Here is a 14,216-nt window from a genome sequence, read left to right as displayed (position 1 = left end):
GGAATAAATCTTGCAACACCTGTATTCTTTTGGATATTCACATTAAATATTTAAAATATATTAATGTGAATTATAGTCACGTGGTTTAAAGCTGCTTTTCCAGATACTTTCTGGCAGTTCTCACCTTATATTTTCAGTAAGATTTTTGTTTTGCTTTTTCTACCATATGATTTAATAGTAGTAGAGTGTATATCAAAACTAACCTGACCTATTTTTCATGTGTTTAGAAATGTATAACTTCATTATAATTTGATATTTGACAGTTAAGTAATGAGAAGTCTTTGTAATAGAATATATTGGTGAATATATGCCTGTGAAGGATTTTTAGTGAATAGAGAATATGTAATAAGATGTTTATTTCCTCCTTACGCTTTAGCTATTTGAATATATTATTTAATGATCAGTGAACTTCTAGAAGTTATTTTTTATGTAACGTGATCTAAAGTCTTGAAGCCTATGTTATTAATGATGTTTGGATGTCATAGTAATGACCTAATTTTTAAAATGTAATATTTATTGATTGTTTATAGGCTGCTTTAGAAGTTAAACCTATGTTTATTCATTTCATTAAAAAATGTAATGTTACTGGTATTTATGAATTCAGGATGACAGGCACTTTATTAGTACAGCCATTTAAATTGTTTTGGGAATAAAATGTTAAACACCACTAATATTGTTTTTAAATTATTTTGAAGTATAAGATAAAATTTATGACTTTTAAAATTAATTTTTCCTCTTGATATTTTCAGCTATGCAAAAGCAGCCTTTTGTTTAGAGGAGCTTATGATGACTAATCCTCACAACCACTTATACTGTCAACAGTATGCTGAAGTAAGTGTTTTCAGAAACAGCAATGGTATGTGATTTTATTTTTGTTGCTGTTCGGTATTATTATATTATGGAATAAGAATATTTCCTTCATGTTAGGCAAGTATATAAATCTTTAAAACAGCTGATGACTGTTCAGTTGTGGGAGTAAAAGTTTTAAATTTTTAATATTGCAATGGAAATACTGATTTTTTAAATTCAAAGTCCTATTTAAAACTGAAATTATTTGTATTTTTATACTTATATACTGTTTACTTTCCTAAATATAAATTAATTGTGCCACATTTGTCACCATTTAATGGCTTGTGAGACATTTATAGTAATTACGATTTTAAAATCCATATTCTAGAAAATTTATATTAAAGCCAATATTTTTGGATGTTGGAAGTATTTATTTAATTTGCTTACCATTAAGAATACCAGTACGGTTGAATGCTATAGGTTAGAAGGACTTCATTATTAAGGAATGCCAGTTCACATGTAAAAGGACAATTCAATATCCAAGACTATATTTCTAATGCTAGTAATAGAAAATACAACATGAAGTGAAGCATTTCCAAGGCAGCTGAAATAGAAATTATACTGACTTTTTTATTGTGGCAACATTTTTGTTTTAAAAACTACTCAGTGATATTAGTGTTCATGAAATAAATAGCTTTTTGGGGGAGGTTATGTTTTAAATTTTAGATTAGCTTTAACAACCTTAAATGAATTCTTTTAACATCTTGTATTTGTTTACAGAGTATCTGTTTCGATTACTTAATGCCTATGGTATGATGAAACCATGCTATATTTCAAGGTAGTAAAATAAACAGGTTTCAGCACTCTGCAATTTTTAACAGGTTAAATATACCCAAGGTGGACTTGAAAACCTCGAACTTTCAAGAAAGTACTTTGCACAGGCATTGAAACTGAACAACAGAAATATGAGAGCTTTGTTTGGGCTTTACATGGTGAGTTGAGGTACATGTTTAATATTATTTTTTAAAATCTGTAACTTAAAATCCATTTAACTATTCCCTTCAATCACTCCCCTCTTGTTTTTTGTATTTTATTGATGAGCATATGATTTTTTTTCCCTAGTTAATTATGAGCAATAAGTTGTAAGGCAGTTTTAATTTTGAATGTTAATACATCCTAGCTGTTTGACATTTCATTGTAAAATATCTTTTATCATATCAGAATTGAAATCTGCCCTTATAAAATTAAATAGTAACAGATACAAAACCATATTATGTATTTTAATTGTTTTGATATTCTTGGATTTATGCCCAACATTATTGTATTTCTTTCCTAAATTAGACTTGTATCAGATATTTTTAAACTATACTGATAAAAGACATATTAGAAATAAAATCTCTAATATGTCAAATTAAAACATTTTTTATGGTGTAGAAGAACAGTTTGGAAATTGTGGAAAGTATGGAAGTATCTGTTGTTTATGTTTGTGAAAGGAAGAGCTTAGAAAAGTCAATTAAGAAGAGCTGTGTGAAATAGAGGAAGAATTTGCTGACCTTTAAAATATATATAAAATGAACAACTCTCTGCAATCAGAAAGGCTGGGAAAATAAACTTTAGTGGTCAGTTAGTTCTTTGAAATTTTGATTTATCTTAGTCTTACGGACTTTTTCATGAGTATCTTACTGTTTGGATTCAGTGAAAAAAATTGATTGAAGAAATGGAGGATAGGAAGAAACATAAATTAAATACATATAGGCAAAATATGGTTAGAAAATGGTTCAAAGAAATTTCAAGAAAATTTTCCTGGATTCTACCAGAGCCAGTTGCAGTGGCTTGGAGTATAGTATAGTAGTGGCATCTCTTTGCCAAATAAATTAAATACTCATCTTTAAAACTATATAACAACAAATTATTAATAATGATAATTTCTACATAGCACTTCATATGCCAGGCAGTGTGTCTGAGCTCTATTTTTTGTGTAAATCATTAAATCCTCACATTGGTTATTTGAGTAGTTACTCAAATTTGAGTAGTTACTCGTAATGTGACTATTTCACAGATGGTGAGACTGAGACACAGAGATTCAATTAATTTGTCCAAAGATAGACACAGAGCTCTTAAGTGATTGAGCTGGCATTCCAGCCCAGGCAGTTGACTCCAGAATTTTTCTCTTAACTGCTGCGTTTACTGAAATTCATACCAAAAAGGTGACATTAAAGACTTAGAGGTATAAAAATCAGATTTTGGCATATAGATTCCTCTTTGGCAAATGAGGAAACACAGGTGAAATGGCCTGTAGCACAGGCTAGGTATAAATGAAAGACAAGCTTGTTTTTAATCACATAGATCCTTTTAAGAGTAAGATATATTTAAGAATGAGAAAAAAGTTGTATCTTTCTCTCCCTAGAAATACAAACATATATTTAAAAATTAGCATGAGATTTTGGGGGTTTACATACTCTTTAATGCATCTCCAATTAAGAATCCCTCATTTAAGTACATTTTTAAAAAGGAGAAGGTGGATCAAATTGCAGTGGCTAATCAGTTCTGTGAAACAGTTTGAAAACTTTTGGTATAATGAAAAGAGAAATGGATTAGAGATAAGGAGAATCTCCTTTATTTCAAAGACTTCCATTAACTTGCTTTGGTCAAGTTAAGTCACTTGGACTTAACTACTATTGGACTTAGTTTTTTCACCTATTAATGTAGGAACTTGGGGTAAATTATATTTGAGGTTTTTTTTCTATTATATTCAAAAATTCTGTAATTCCAGCATTGGAAAGCTAATGTAATTCAATAACAATGAATAGTATCAACAATATCCTACAGTGGTAAAGTGCTTTTGGTTTATAAAGTGTTCTTCCATGGCTTGCTTCTTTACTTTATTTAAATGGTATGGGATTTTACCTTTAAGAGCTATCATAATAGATATGTACTTAAATAATTTTAGATATTATTTAAAATATTTCCTTTCTCTTTCCATTACTTTGGGTTATATATTTTAAAATATATTTTCATTTTAAACACTAACTTCATTCAACTTTGTGTTTTCGATTATCTTGACTAAAAAAAAGGAATTTTGTTTTTGATGTTTCTTTTTTGCTTTTAGTCAGCAAGTCATATTGCTTCTAATCCAAAAGCAAGTGCAAAAACGAAAAAGGACAACATGAAATATGCTAGTTGGGCAGCTAGTCAAATAAACAGAGCTTATCAGGTTAGTATTGATAATTTGTTATCACATAGGTCAGTTAATATATTTCTTAGTTATTTTCATTTCTACAAACTACAAAGTCACATGTCTAGCATTGGACTTTCATACTTTAGGGCCTTTATCAAATGTGATTTATTTGTGTAGAATTAATTTATAGTTTTAGGACCACTTTTTTTTTTTTTACCCAAAAGAAATCTGTTAGTATTATTGTCTCATAATTAACCTTACTATCTGGAAATCTCAGTGTTTCTGCATTTTTCAAATGTAAAGTAATTCTAAAAACCTAGAAAAGATAAATAAATTGCATGATGGATTTCAGAAGCAGGTTGAGTAGGTGAGTGTATTATTAATCGTAGGTATCTCAAGGTTAGAAAAGCATAAAAGTAAACTAATCAAACTATATAGCAAAGTTTGTGCAGTTTGCTTATACTTCAGATCTTATATAGAAACTTCTCCATTCACTTCTTAGTTTTCTGAAGCTTGTTCCTAGGAAGATTTTTCAGGAAATTTTTTTCATGGGAAATTTGCTCATGGAAAACATCCTCTTACATCTTGCATGTTTATAACTATTCATCTATAACCTTTATATTTAAAAGACAATTTGAATATATGCACTTTGGCTTAAACTTTACTCATCTTAAATATGTTGTTCCATTGTTTTTTAGGATAAAATATTGCTGTCAAGAAGTCTGATGCCATCCTGATTTTCTTTCTCTCATAAGTGACTTAGACTCTTTGTCTGGTTACCCAAACAAATTTTTTCTTTACCTTTTAAATCCAATAGTCTTACTATGTGATATGTGTTATTGATTATTCTTGAGTTAGTTGTCCCAAATATACAATACACCCATTTAGTATGTAGATTTAGTCCTCTCAGGTGAGAAAAGTTGCTTTTAGAATTATTTTTTTTTTGGTTCGCCTAAGTGTTCTTTTTTAGACCTCCAATTATATTGTATACTTATAATTTCCTCTATTCATTTTCTTTCCATTTCTGTCCTCTTCTGTATTTTATTTTATTCTTTTTTTCTCCATAGTAATTTTTGATGGAGTGGGTTCATGTTCTTTTTCTTGTTCCAGGTATTTTTCCTGGACTATTAGGAGGAGATGGTTATGGAGTGGGAGAAGTTGAAGATAGGATAGGGTAGCTTTCCCAGCTTGACTTTTTAGTCACTTGCTGCTTTTTGTTACTGAGAACTCAGATATAACCTGTCTGTATAGCTAGTCTTTTTCAGAACTAAGTCTTACTCAAAAAGGTTTTCTGGCCCCAGCCCTATGTTCTACCTCTAGAGCTCTAAAGATTTTGAATTCTGAGGTGTTGCTCTCAGCTTTAAATCTATATATACATATTATTGTTATGATGTTTTTGTTGTTCATTTTGTTTTCTTCTAGGTTTACTGTCCCTGGGCATCACCCCCTTCCTCATCCTCTCTTATCTGAACCATCTTTCCCTTTCAGTTTGCAATAATTTTCCTTCAGGGTGTGAGGTTTTTTTGTCTTTCTGGAAGAGAATGTTTGCTGAATATTTCAGAAATTTTTAGGTATTAGGTGGTTAGATTTATTTCATTTCACATTTGCATACGATTTTTACACTTCTCTCTGTTTTGGAACCTGTGAAGACTTTCTCAGTTTTGTAGGCCTTTTGCAGATTTATCAACTCAGATCCTTTTGTTTGAGGGATCAAGTATTAGTTCATTTTTTTTTTATTTTTGGTTTCTTGCAGAGTAGTGTAGGTAGTGCACTATCATATCCTGTTGCTCCTACCAAACAGCTATTGATCTTTTGTAGGTCCTGCTATTGGTGACATAATCACATTCTAGGATTTTAGAAAATTGCTAATCTAATTTTTTTGACGGTATCATCTGTAGGCCTGTTTTCTGTTATGTTGGTTTTGGTGCTGTTTTCGTTTTTGTTTTTATACTCCTTGTTGGAGAAGATTGGGGAGATTAAAAAAATTTAGTGCCTCCACAGTCACATCATTGAAAGTCGTCACCTTTGTGTATTTTTGTTATCTATTATAGAGCATTTTAGTTCTGTTGGCATATCGTAAGCCAGAATATATAAAAGTATTAGCTAGGCTTTGCTTCTTAAAATGCAGTTTGGGATAGCTGAGATCTGTAATGGGGTTCCACATAGAGTAGAATTGGGGAGGGTGTGATTTAAAGATAAGACTTGTATAATATAACAAGTCTTATATTGCACATTGCATCGTTTTAAGATATTTGTGAGAAACAACTAGCTGCTCAGAGAGTGTTTTTTTTGACACATTATGACTATTTTTATTCAGTTATAAACATACACAGAAAAAAGAACCCAAGTTATAAGTGTGCATGTCAATGAATAATACAAGGTAAGTGTATCCAGGCTAATAAATTTAATATAAACATAACATCCCCTAATCCTCTTGGTATATCCTGTCAATGTCTACTTCTATCTTCCTCAAGAGTACTGACCCTATAGTTTATGGAATGATATGGTATGTATTTATTCTTGTCTGGCATATTTCACTCACTGTTAGCTTATGAGATTTATCATTGTATATGTCTATAGTTCATTCATTTTCATTGTACTGTAGTCTATTGTATGAACATATTACAATTTAGTCGGTTGTTGAGCATTTGTGTTATTTCCTATTTGAGGCTATTGTGAATAATGCTACACTGAATATTGCCATACAGGTCTTTTGCTATACATGTACATGCACTTCAGATGAGCATATACCTTTGAGCGGAAATACTGGGGCATAGAATGTGTATATATTTAACTTTAGTAGATAAAGGCAAATCAGTTGTTTACTCCCAACAGCAGTATTTGAGAGTTCTAATAGTTCCACTTCTTCCTCAACACTTGTTTCTGTCAGTCTTTGTCATTACAGCCGTTCTGGTGTTGGTATATTGGCATTTCATGGTTTTATTTTGCTTGTCCTTGATGATCAGTGAGTTTGAACACTTCCATATGTTTATTGGTCATTTGGATATCCTCTTTCATGAAATCTCTTTCTCATTGGTTTGTATGACTCTTAATTTTTTTAAGTTTTCTAGTTATGAGCTCTTTTTTATGTTATATGTGTAGCAAATATCTCTTAACTCCTTACTTGCTTTCACTGTCACATGATTTTGATAAATAGAGGTGCTCAAGTTAAATGTGTTCAGATTTATCCATCATTTTCTTTATGGTTTGTGTTTTTTGTGTTCTGTTTAAGAAATCTTTTGCTACTCCATGATCATAAAGACAATCTTGCGTCTTTAGAATTTCCGTTCTTTTTCTTTTCAGACTGTCAGTAATGCGCTTGGAATTGATTTTTATGTATGGTGTAAAGTAGGGGTCAATTTCTCCCCATGTGGATATCCAGTGTTTCTGTCCCTCTCTGTATTCTATCATAAGCCCTGTTCCATGGAAGCTAATTCAATGTAGTAGTTCAGAGGAGATCACAGATGCTAGATCCATGTTGTCTGGAATCATAATTTAGCTCTGATATGCAATCTGGATAAATTACATAACTTCTTACATTGGGCCTAGCTTTTCTTTTGCAGGACGAACATAATAAAATTATTCTGTGAATTAAAAGAGTTAAAGCGTAATTTTCACCAAATTGCAGTAATACATGTTGCATTGTGTTTATTAATCACATGCTGTACATTTATTATGCTTGCTCTGATCCTTGCAATAATAACAATAATCATTATAATAGCAAACATTTATAAAGAATTTATTATGAGCTAGGCACTTTTCATGTTTTAGACATGAGGAATTTAAAGCATGGAAAGATTAAATAACTTTCCCAAAGTGGCACAGCTGGCTGTTGACAGACCTGTTTTCAGACACAGGCAGTCTGACTCCAGAGTTGGTACCCTTAAGGGTCACAATACACACTGCCTCTATAAAGATTATGTTAGGTATAAATGTATCTTAAACTGTCATTACAGAGTCTAACTCCCTCCTCAATTATTTTCTTATGTGAACAACTGATATCCTACCCCCATACGTTTCTCTTCATTTCAGGCTGAAATCTCTCAATAGTAACTGACCTCAAGAGTTTTGTTTTGTTTGGGTTTTTTTTTTTTTTTTTCTTTCTCCCCATCCCTTCAGTGATACAAAGCCCCCTTGATTAGATCTCTAGGCAAACATGTCCTTCCCTGACTTATGAGATATACTTTACCACTGGACATGAATCTATCATTTCAGTATTTTAACCCATTGTTCCTAGGATCAAATTCTGTTCTTTGATAACATTTGCCCTCCCTACCATTCTCATTCTCTTTTTTTTGGTATGTTATTAGATCCATTTCCTTTTCATAAAGTCTTATTTGATAAAGACTCAATGTTTTTGGTAAGAGCTCTGGTAGCATCACTTGTGCTCTTCAGTCTTTTGAGTTGGGTATCGTAAACTCCATAGTACTCAGCAATGTTTTCCACATCTTTATTGAAGGTGTGATTTGCCTTTTCTTCACTCCCTAGGAAAGGATAATACAAGGAATTTTTCTTAACAGTTTCTCATTCATTTTGGATACCACTCCAGGAAGATAATAAACCTCTCAGTTGGTCATGCTAAGTTTCTGTATAGCAACTTTTAATACTTCTCAACTGGGAATCACCTCTCATGCAAAATTTATTTTTATCTCTTGATACCAGTAAAAGGTTTAGAATAAAATCTCTTGATGCTTTTGAAGCATTTGTATTCACTGCTTTCTCTACAGAGGTTCTGTGTTTTTTTCCTATGAATCAGATTCCATCAATATTTGTACCCATTACCATCGCTAACTTAGTGGTTTAAAATACCAATTTATTTTCTTATGATTCTGTTCGTAGGCAGTTTAGCTTGAGATCAGTTGAGTAATTCCACTAGTGTTGCCTGGGCTTATTCATGTTTTTGCGGTATGCTGGTGGTCAATGGCCTCACTCAGACAACAGCTTGACAGTTGACTTTTTGTCAGCTGCAGGTGCTGGGCCTTGTGTCTCTCTTTCAGCAGTCTAACTTGGACTTATTCACATGGTGATCTCAGGGTTCCAAGAGTAGCAAACAGCCAAACTCCAATGTTCACATGTTTTTTAAGCATCTAGTTGTATCACATTTTGCTATTATCCCAGTGGCCAAAGCAAGCCTCATAGTCAACCCAGATTCAAGGAATGTAATGCTTCACCTGTCAATGGGAAGAGAAACGTGATCATTTGGCAATTTATTACACTCTTGTGTAACTTCATAAGTCCTATCCTTTTGTTTTAGTTTATTTTCATCAATTTTATTGAAGTATAATTTACATGCAATAAAATACACACATTTGTATACACCCCTCTCACCATCACCCCACTCAAGATGCACAGCATTTCCATCACCCCAGAAAATTTCCTCTGCTACTTTGCAGTCAATCCCCACCCTCTTCACTGGGAGGCAGGCAAGCACTGATGTGATTTTTATCACCAAACATTAGTTTGTCTGTACTGGAACTTTATATAAATGAGATCGTAGGTTATATGCTCTTCTGTGTCTGGATTCTTTCACTCAGCATGATGTTTCTGAGATTTATTCATCTACCATTCCATTTCACTTATCCTATTACTTTCTCTATCCATATTATTTTCCACAAATTATGTGAAGGTAAATTTTAGCCCAGTGTATCGCAGTTATTGCAGTAACATTGGCCTCTGAAATTGATAAGCAAGTTTTTATTATTTGGCTGTTTTTGTGTTCTTTCTGGTAACTTTTCTTTTAGATCTAACAGAGAATTATGAAAGAATAATTTACTTAAGGAAAATCTCACTGTATGAAAACAAAAATACAGAATTTGTGAATAATATAGAAAAGTATAACTTTCAGAGATTGACACTTTTTAATTAGGTAAATCTCTGGGATCTAATTGAAAACTTCATGACTCATATCTAAGCATATAGGCTAGTATATAGTATATAATAAATATTCCTTATGTTACTTTTCTAGATATATTTATGAATTGGAGACAATTAGGTTTTAAGAACTGCTTTTCTTTCTTTGTTTCCACTTAATAATGAAACAGAATATGGCTTCTACTTGCTCTTCAGTTAGGTAATTGGTTTAGCATGTTCAGTAGAGGCAGGCACATTTGATTAATGCTCATGAAAAATTTTAATGTGAACCCACTCACAATAATTTTCCAGATAAATGCTTCTTTGGTACACTGTTAAATCTGTCTGTGCTAGTGATCCATGTGTTATTTATGATTGCAGTAGTGATTGTGTTGGTATCCTTTGGGGAAATAGAAAATTAAATCATGATTTGAGGAAAAACTATGATTCCAACTTAATCAGTTAAATTACCATATAATTCTGGAATAGACAAAATAATTGCATGTCAGGTAAAATTTGAAGTGATGGATTTATATTTCCAACTTCCTTTTTATTTGTTCTGACACAAGTAAATTAGTTTGGTTTATTCTGAATTACACTGCTTGTCAGTAGTGTTGACACCATCTTAGGTGATTTTTTTTTTTTTAATTAGCTAATTTTTAAAAATTGCACCCCCTATTATTTTTATTATGTTTAAGTACAAACCAAGAAAAATGCTATATTTTAAGGTATGTTATGACTTCAGTGGTACAAATTTTTTCATTTTTACTTTGCTATTTAAAAACATTAGAATAAATGTTACTATGTGGTATCCTATTTTTGTACCCCTCCCCCAACCCATCAAAGGTTTTTTTAGAATTAAACCTTTAAGTATCTGATTAGGACCATTCCTGTTTACCTTGGATAGGCAGTGGTAAAAGAAAAGGCTTTTTGTTCTTGGTAAATCCTTGTGAAAGTGAATTTATCAACTGGATAATAGAAGTAATAAGCATGCCCCACATCCTTCACTCCCCAAGGGAAATTATGGAAATACAAAGGTTTAAATGTGTTATTGCTTTTACCATATTTTGTAATTATAACATATTTTTAACATTTGAATTCCTTAAATTACTGATGCCTTATGAAAGACAGGGTGATCTTGATTTTTATAAACTTTTCTTCTTCCATGGCATTTCTGCTAGAAACACCCTTTATTTACTGTGTCAATTCAAAATTCAACCACAGAAGCTAATGGTTTGGGTTAGGAAGTAAGGGAATCATAATGTTAAGCTGTAGCCAGCGGGTCAGAGGCAGGTTACTAATTCCTGAAGCCTGTGGCTTCTATGATGTTACCTGTGCTTGATCACTTGATCTTTCTGAACAGGTCATGAGAAGTTTGCCAAATTAAGTTAATTAGAAAAGAGAAGAAACACGTCATAAATCAACTACTAAGTACTTAAGACAGAATTGCTATTTGAAGGAATAAGTCACTTGAAAATGTATTGAGTGGTTAGATGTTAACTTAAAAATACTAGATGTTGCTAATACACTTTAATCACTTCTTTAACAAGGGAGAAAACAGGTAATATAGACGTAATAAACTTTGCCCCACCCACACAAGGAACACTTATCTAGTAAATCTGTTGTGTTAAATCAGACTGATAAATGATGGGAATTGTCAGTCCAGTGAGAAAACTCATTTTGAAATCAGCATGGGGTATTCAACAGTGTTTCCCCCACTGATTATGTATACTACATTGAACTTAATATGCCATGAATTTTCTTTTAAATATACAAAGATAGTATACATTTTGTGTATATACTTGCACATTATATTTTGTTTTCATTGTAAAGTTCAGTCCCAGTTTAGTTTTATAAAGCAAATTGTAACTTTGCATACTTTAAAACATGTTTATATCATTTTAATATGTAGCATTGTTTTGTTTTGTTTTGTTTTTGACTCATCCAGGTTCTAGAGCACAGAGTTTTACTTGACAACTCTTTGCAGAAGCATAATATCATTAGGCAGCAATCTGGAATCCTAAAAAAATTATGACCTACTTTAAATAATTTTAGAGATTACTTGCAACTTTAAAATATTTTTTAAAAAACACTTTCATTTATATCTTTGTTTGAAATTTAAAAATCTGTTCAGAGACCAGATAAGTAGAAATGATTTACATTCCTATATAAATATGTTAAATTTCATTTAAAAATTATACTTTTTATTTCATAAATGTATTCAGGTTTAAATAGGATAGTTTTAAAATCAAATCTATAACTTTATAGATTATCATACTACTTAAATTGGCCAAGTATGCAGTGAAATCTTTGTATACTTCAAATGAAGATGAAATATTAATAAAATTGTCCTTAAAACCCCAAATTTTATTCTTATTGAAACAAAAGAACTTAACTTGATTTCATGCTAGTGATAAAATAGTTAATGTTAAGTTTCATTACAATGTGAGGTTAAGATTGTGATTTTGAACCTGCCACTGAAATTGAGCCTAATTGAGCTTTTTTTTTTTTTTTTTTTTTTAATTAGTTTGCAGGTCGAAGTAAGAAGGAAACCAAATACTCTCTTAAGGCAGTCGAAGACATGTTGGAAACATTGCAGATCACCCAGTCTTAAGGTTTCAAAAACTCTTTGACGTTAGATTTCACAACCGCACAATTGAACTTAATGGCCTGTGACTTATTTAATAAATGCCCCATGCTATTTATATGCTACAGTAATTTTCTGGTAAGAAGGCAGTTGTAAAGAATGTGTTTATATAAACCTAAAAATGCCTTTTAACTGCTAAGCAGAAAGATGGGGGAAAGCCATGGAAGAGAGATTTAAGACTTATTGATTGTACATCAGTCTCTTCATATCACACACACACACATATATATGAAATATAATAACTCTGATGTAGAAATAACCTTGTTAAATAAACCATGATGATTTATTAAACTTGCATATGAAGATTCTAGCTCCATTTTGTTGTATTCATAGTGAATATATTATTTTAGAACTCAATTTCTTTCTCACTGGTGATAGGAAATACACAGGATACACAGCTGACAGAAACAAATTTTTTGACTTTGTTTGTACTGTCAGGTTGAATTTTGCTCTGGATTCCAGTGGGCTATTTGAATTGTTTTATCTGCTATAATGTTATTCTGATAAATCTTGCTTAAAACATGTCATTTTCCAAAGTTCAGTAATATCTCTTTGTAAAAATTTTTGTTTTGACATAGGACATAATTGAGATTTTTACCTATAAAATGCCCTAAGGTTAATTTGTGTTAAAACACTTAAAATTTAACCTTTATGCAGGTTATAGTTATTGAACTTTTTAATGGTAAAGTACATAAAAGAATATTTAAAGATCATAGAGAGTGGGGATTAAAAGAGTTGTAGTGGCTGATTTATTTTCAATTTTTGAAAAAATGAAAAAATCTAAGCTGGCTTTATTTATTTTTTATTTTTTTATTTTTTTTTTTTTGAGACAGAGTCTCACTCTGTTGCCCAGGCTAGAGTGAGTGCCGTGGCGTCAGCCTAGCTCACAGCAACCTCAAACTCCTGAGCTCAAGGGATCCTCCTGTCTCAGCCTCCCGAGTAGCTGGGACTACAGGCTTGCGCCACCATGCCCGGCTAATTTTTTCTATATATATTTTTAGCTGTCCATATAATTTCTTTCTATTTTTAGTAGAGATGGGGTCTCGCTCTTGCTCAGGCTGGTCTCGAACTCCTGAGCTCAAACGATCCGCCCACCTCGGCCTCCCAGAGTGCTAGGATTACAGGCGTGAGCCACCGCGCCTGGCCTAAGCTGGCTTTAGAGACAAATTATTATAATTCTCATGTCCGATCACCTCTTTCATTATAATTGGTATTTCTTACTATTTTTCTCTTTTCATAATGATCATTATACTATCTTCAACAAGCTTTTGCATGTTTCAATAGAATAGAAAGGTCTTTGAAAGTTAAACTTTATTTAGACACAAATTAGTTTTTAAAACCAGCAATTGTTCATTCAGGACAAATATTTATTCTTAGTGTTCATTTGTTATATATATATAAATTTAGTTTATTTTTATTAACAATACACAGAGGCTTGTGCAGATTTGTCTTTGCTGTGTTGGGCAAGTGGGGGATTGTGAGGAGTTGACAACCTGCAAGTCTTCAGAAAGAAAACTATTGTCAATATTAGCATCTTTTGACCTTATGAATAATTCTTACTATTAGTAAATTATTCTCCATATCTAGTCAAATCTTTCATGTTACAGTCTTTTATTTTTTTCTGCTGTTGGTATTGAGCAGCTGATTAATATCTTCCATGAAATAACTCCTCTCGTGAAAATAATTCTTCCCTAATCTTTGTTACCATAAAAATACACTCTTTCTGGGCATGAAATTAGTAATTGCATTTTC

The 14,216-nt window shown here is 31.7% G+C and overlaps 1 protein-coding gene across 1 annotated transcript in view; it reads left to right on the top strand.

Moving 5' to 3' along the window:
* Positions 1-12,836, top strand: part of EMC2 (ER membrane protein complex subunit 2) — a 49,599-nt gene extending 36,763 nt beyond the window's left edge. The window contains exons 8-11 of the mRNA XM_069466093.1: positions 750-831; positions 1,671-1,781; positions 3,899-4,003; positions 12,345-12,836. Coding sequence (XP_069322194.1) covers positions 750-831; positions 1,671-1,781; positions 3,899-4,003; positions 12,345-12,431 — 385 coding nt within the window. The 3' untranslated portion in view covers positions 12,432-12,836. The remainder of the gene's footprint in view (positions 1-749; positions 832-1,670; positions 1,782-3,898; positions 4,004-12,344) is intronic.
* The last annotated feature ends 1,380 nt before the right edge of the window (positions 12,837-14,216 follow it).

Source organism: Eulemur rufifrons, chromosome 3, assembly GCF_041146395.1.
Source record: "Eulemur rufifrons isolate Redbay chromosome 3, OSU_ERuf_1, whole genome shotgun sequence".
In the NCBI taxonomy this organism is placed as follows: domain Eukaryota; kingdom Metazoa; phylum Chordata; class Mammalia; order Primates; family Lemuridae; genus Eulemur; species Eulemur rufifrons.
The sequence above is the reverse complement of the archived record's forward strand: the minus strand, read 5'-3'. Positions and strand labels throughout refer to the sequence as shown.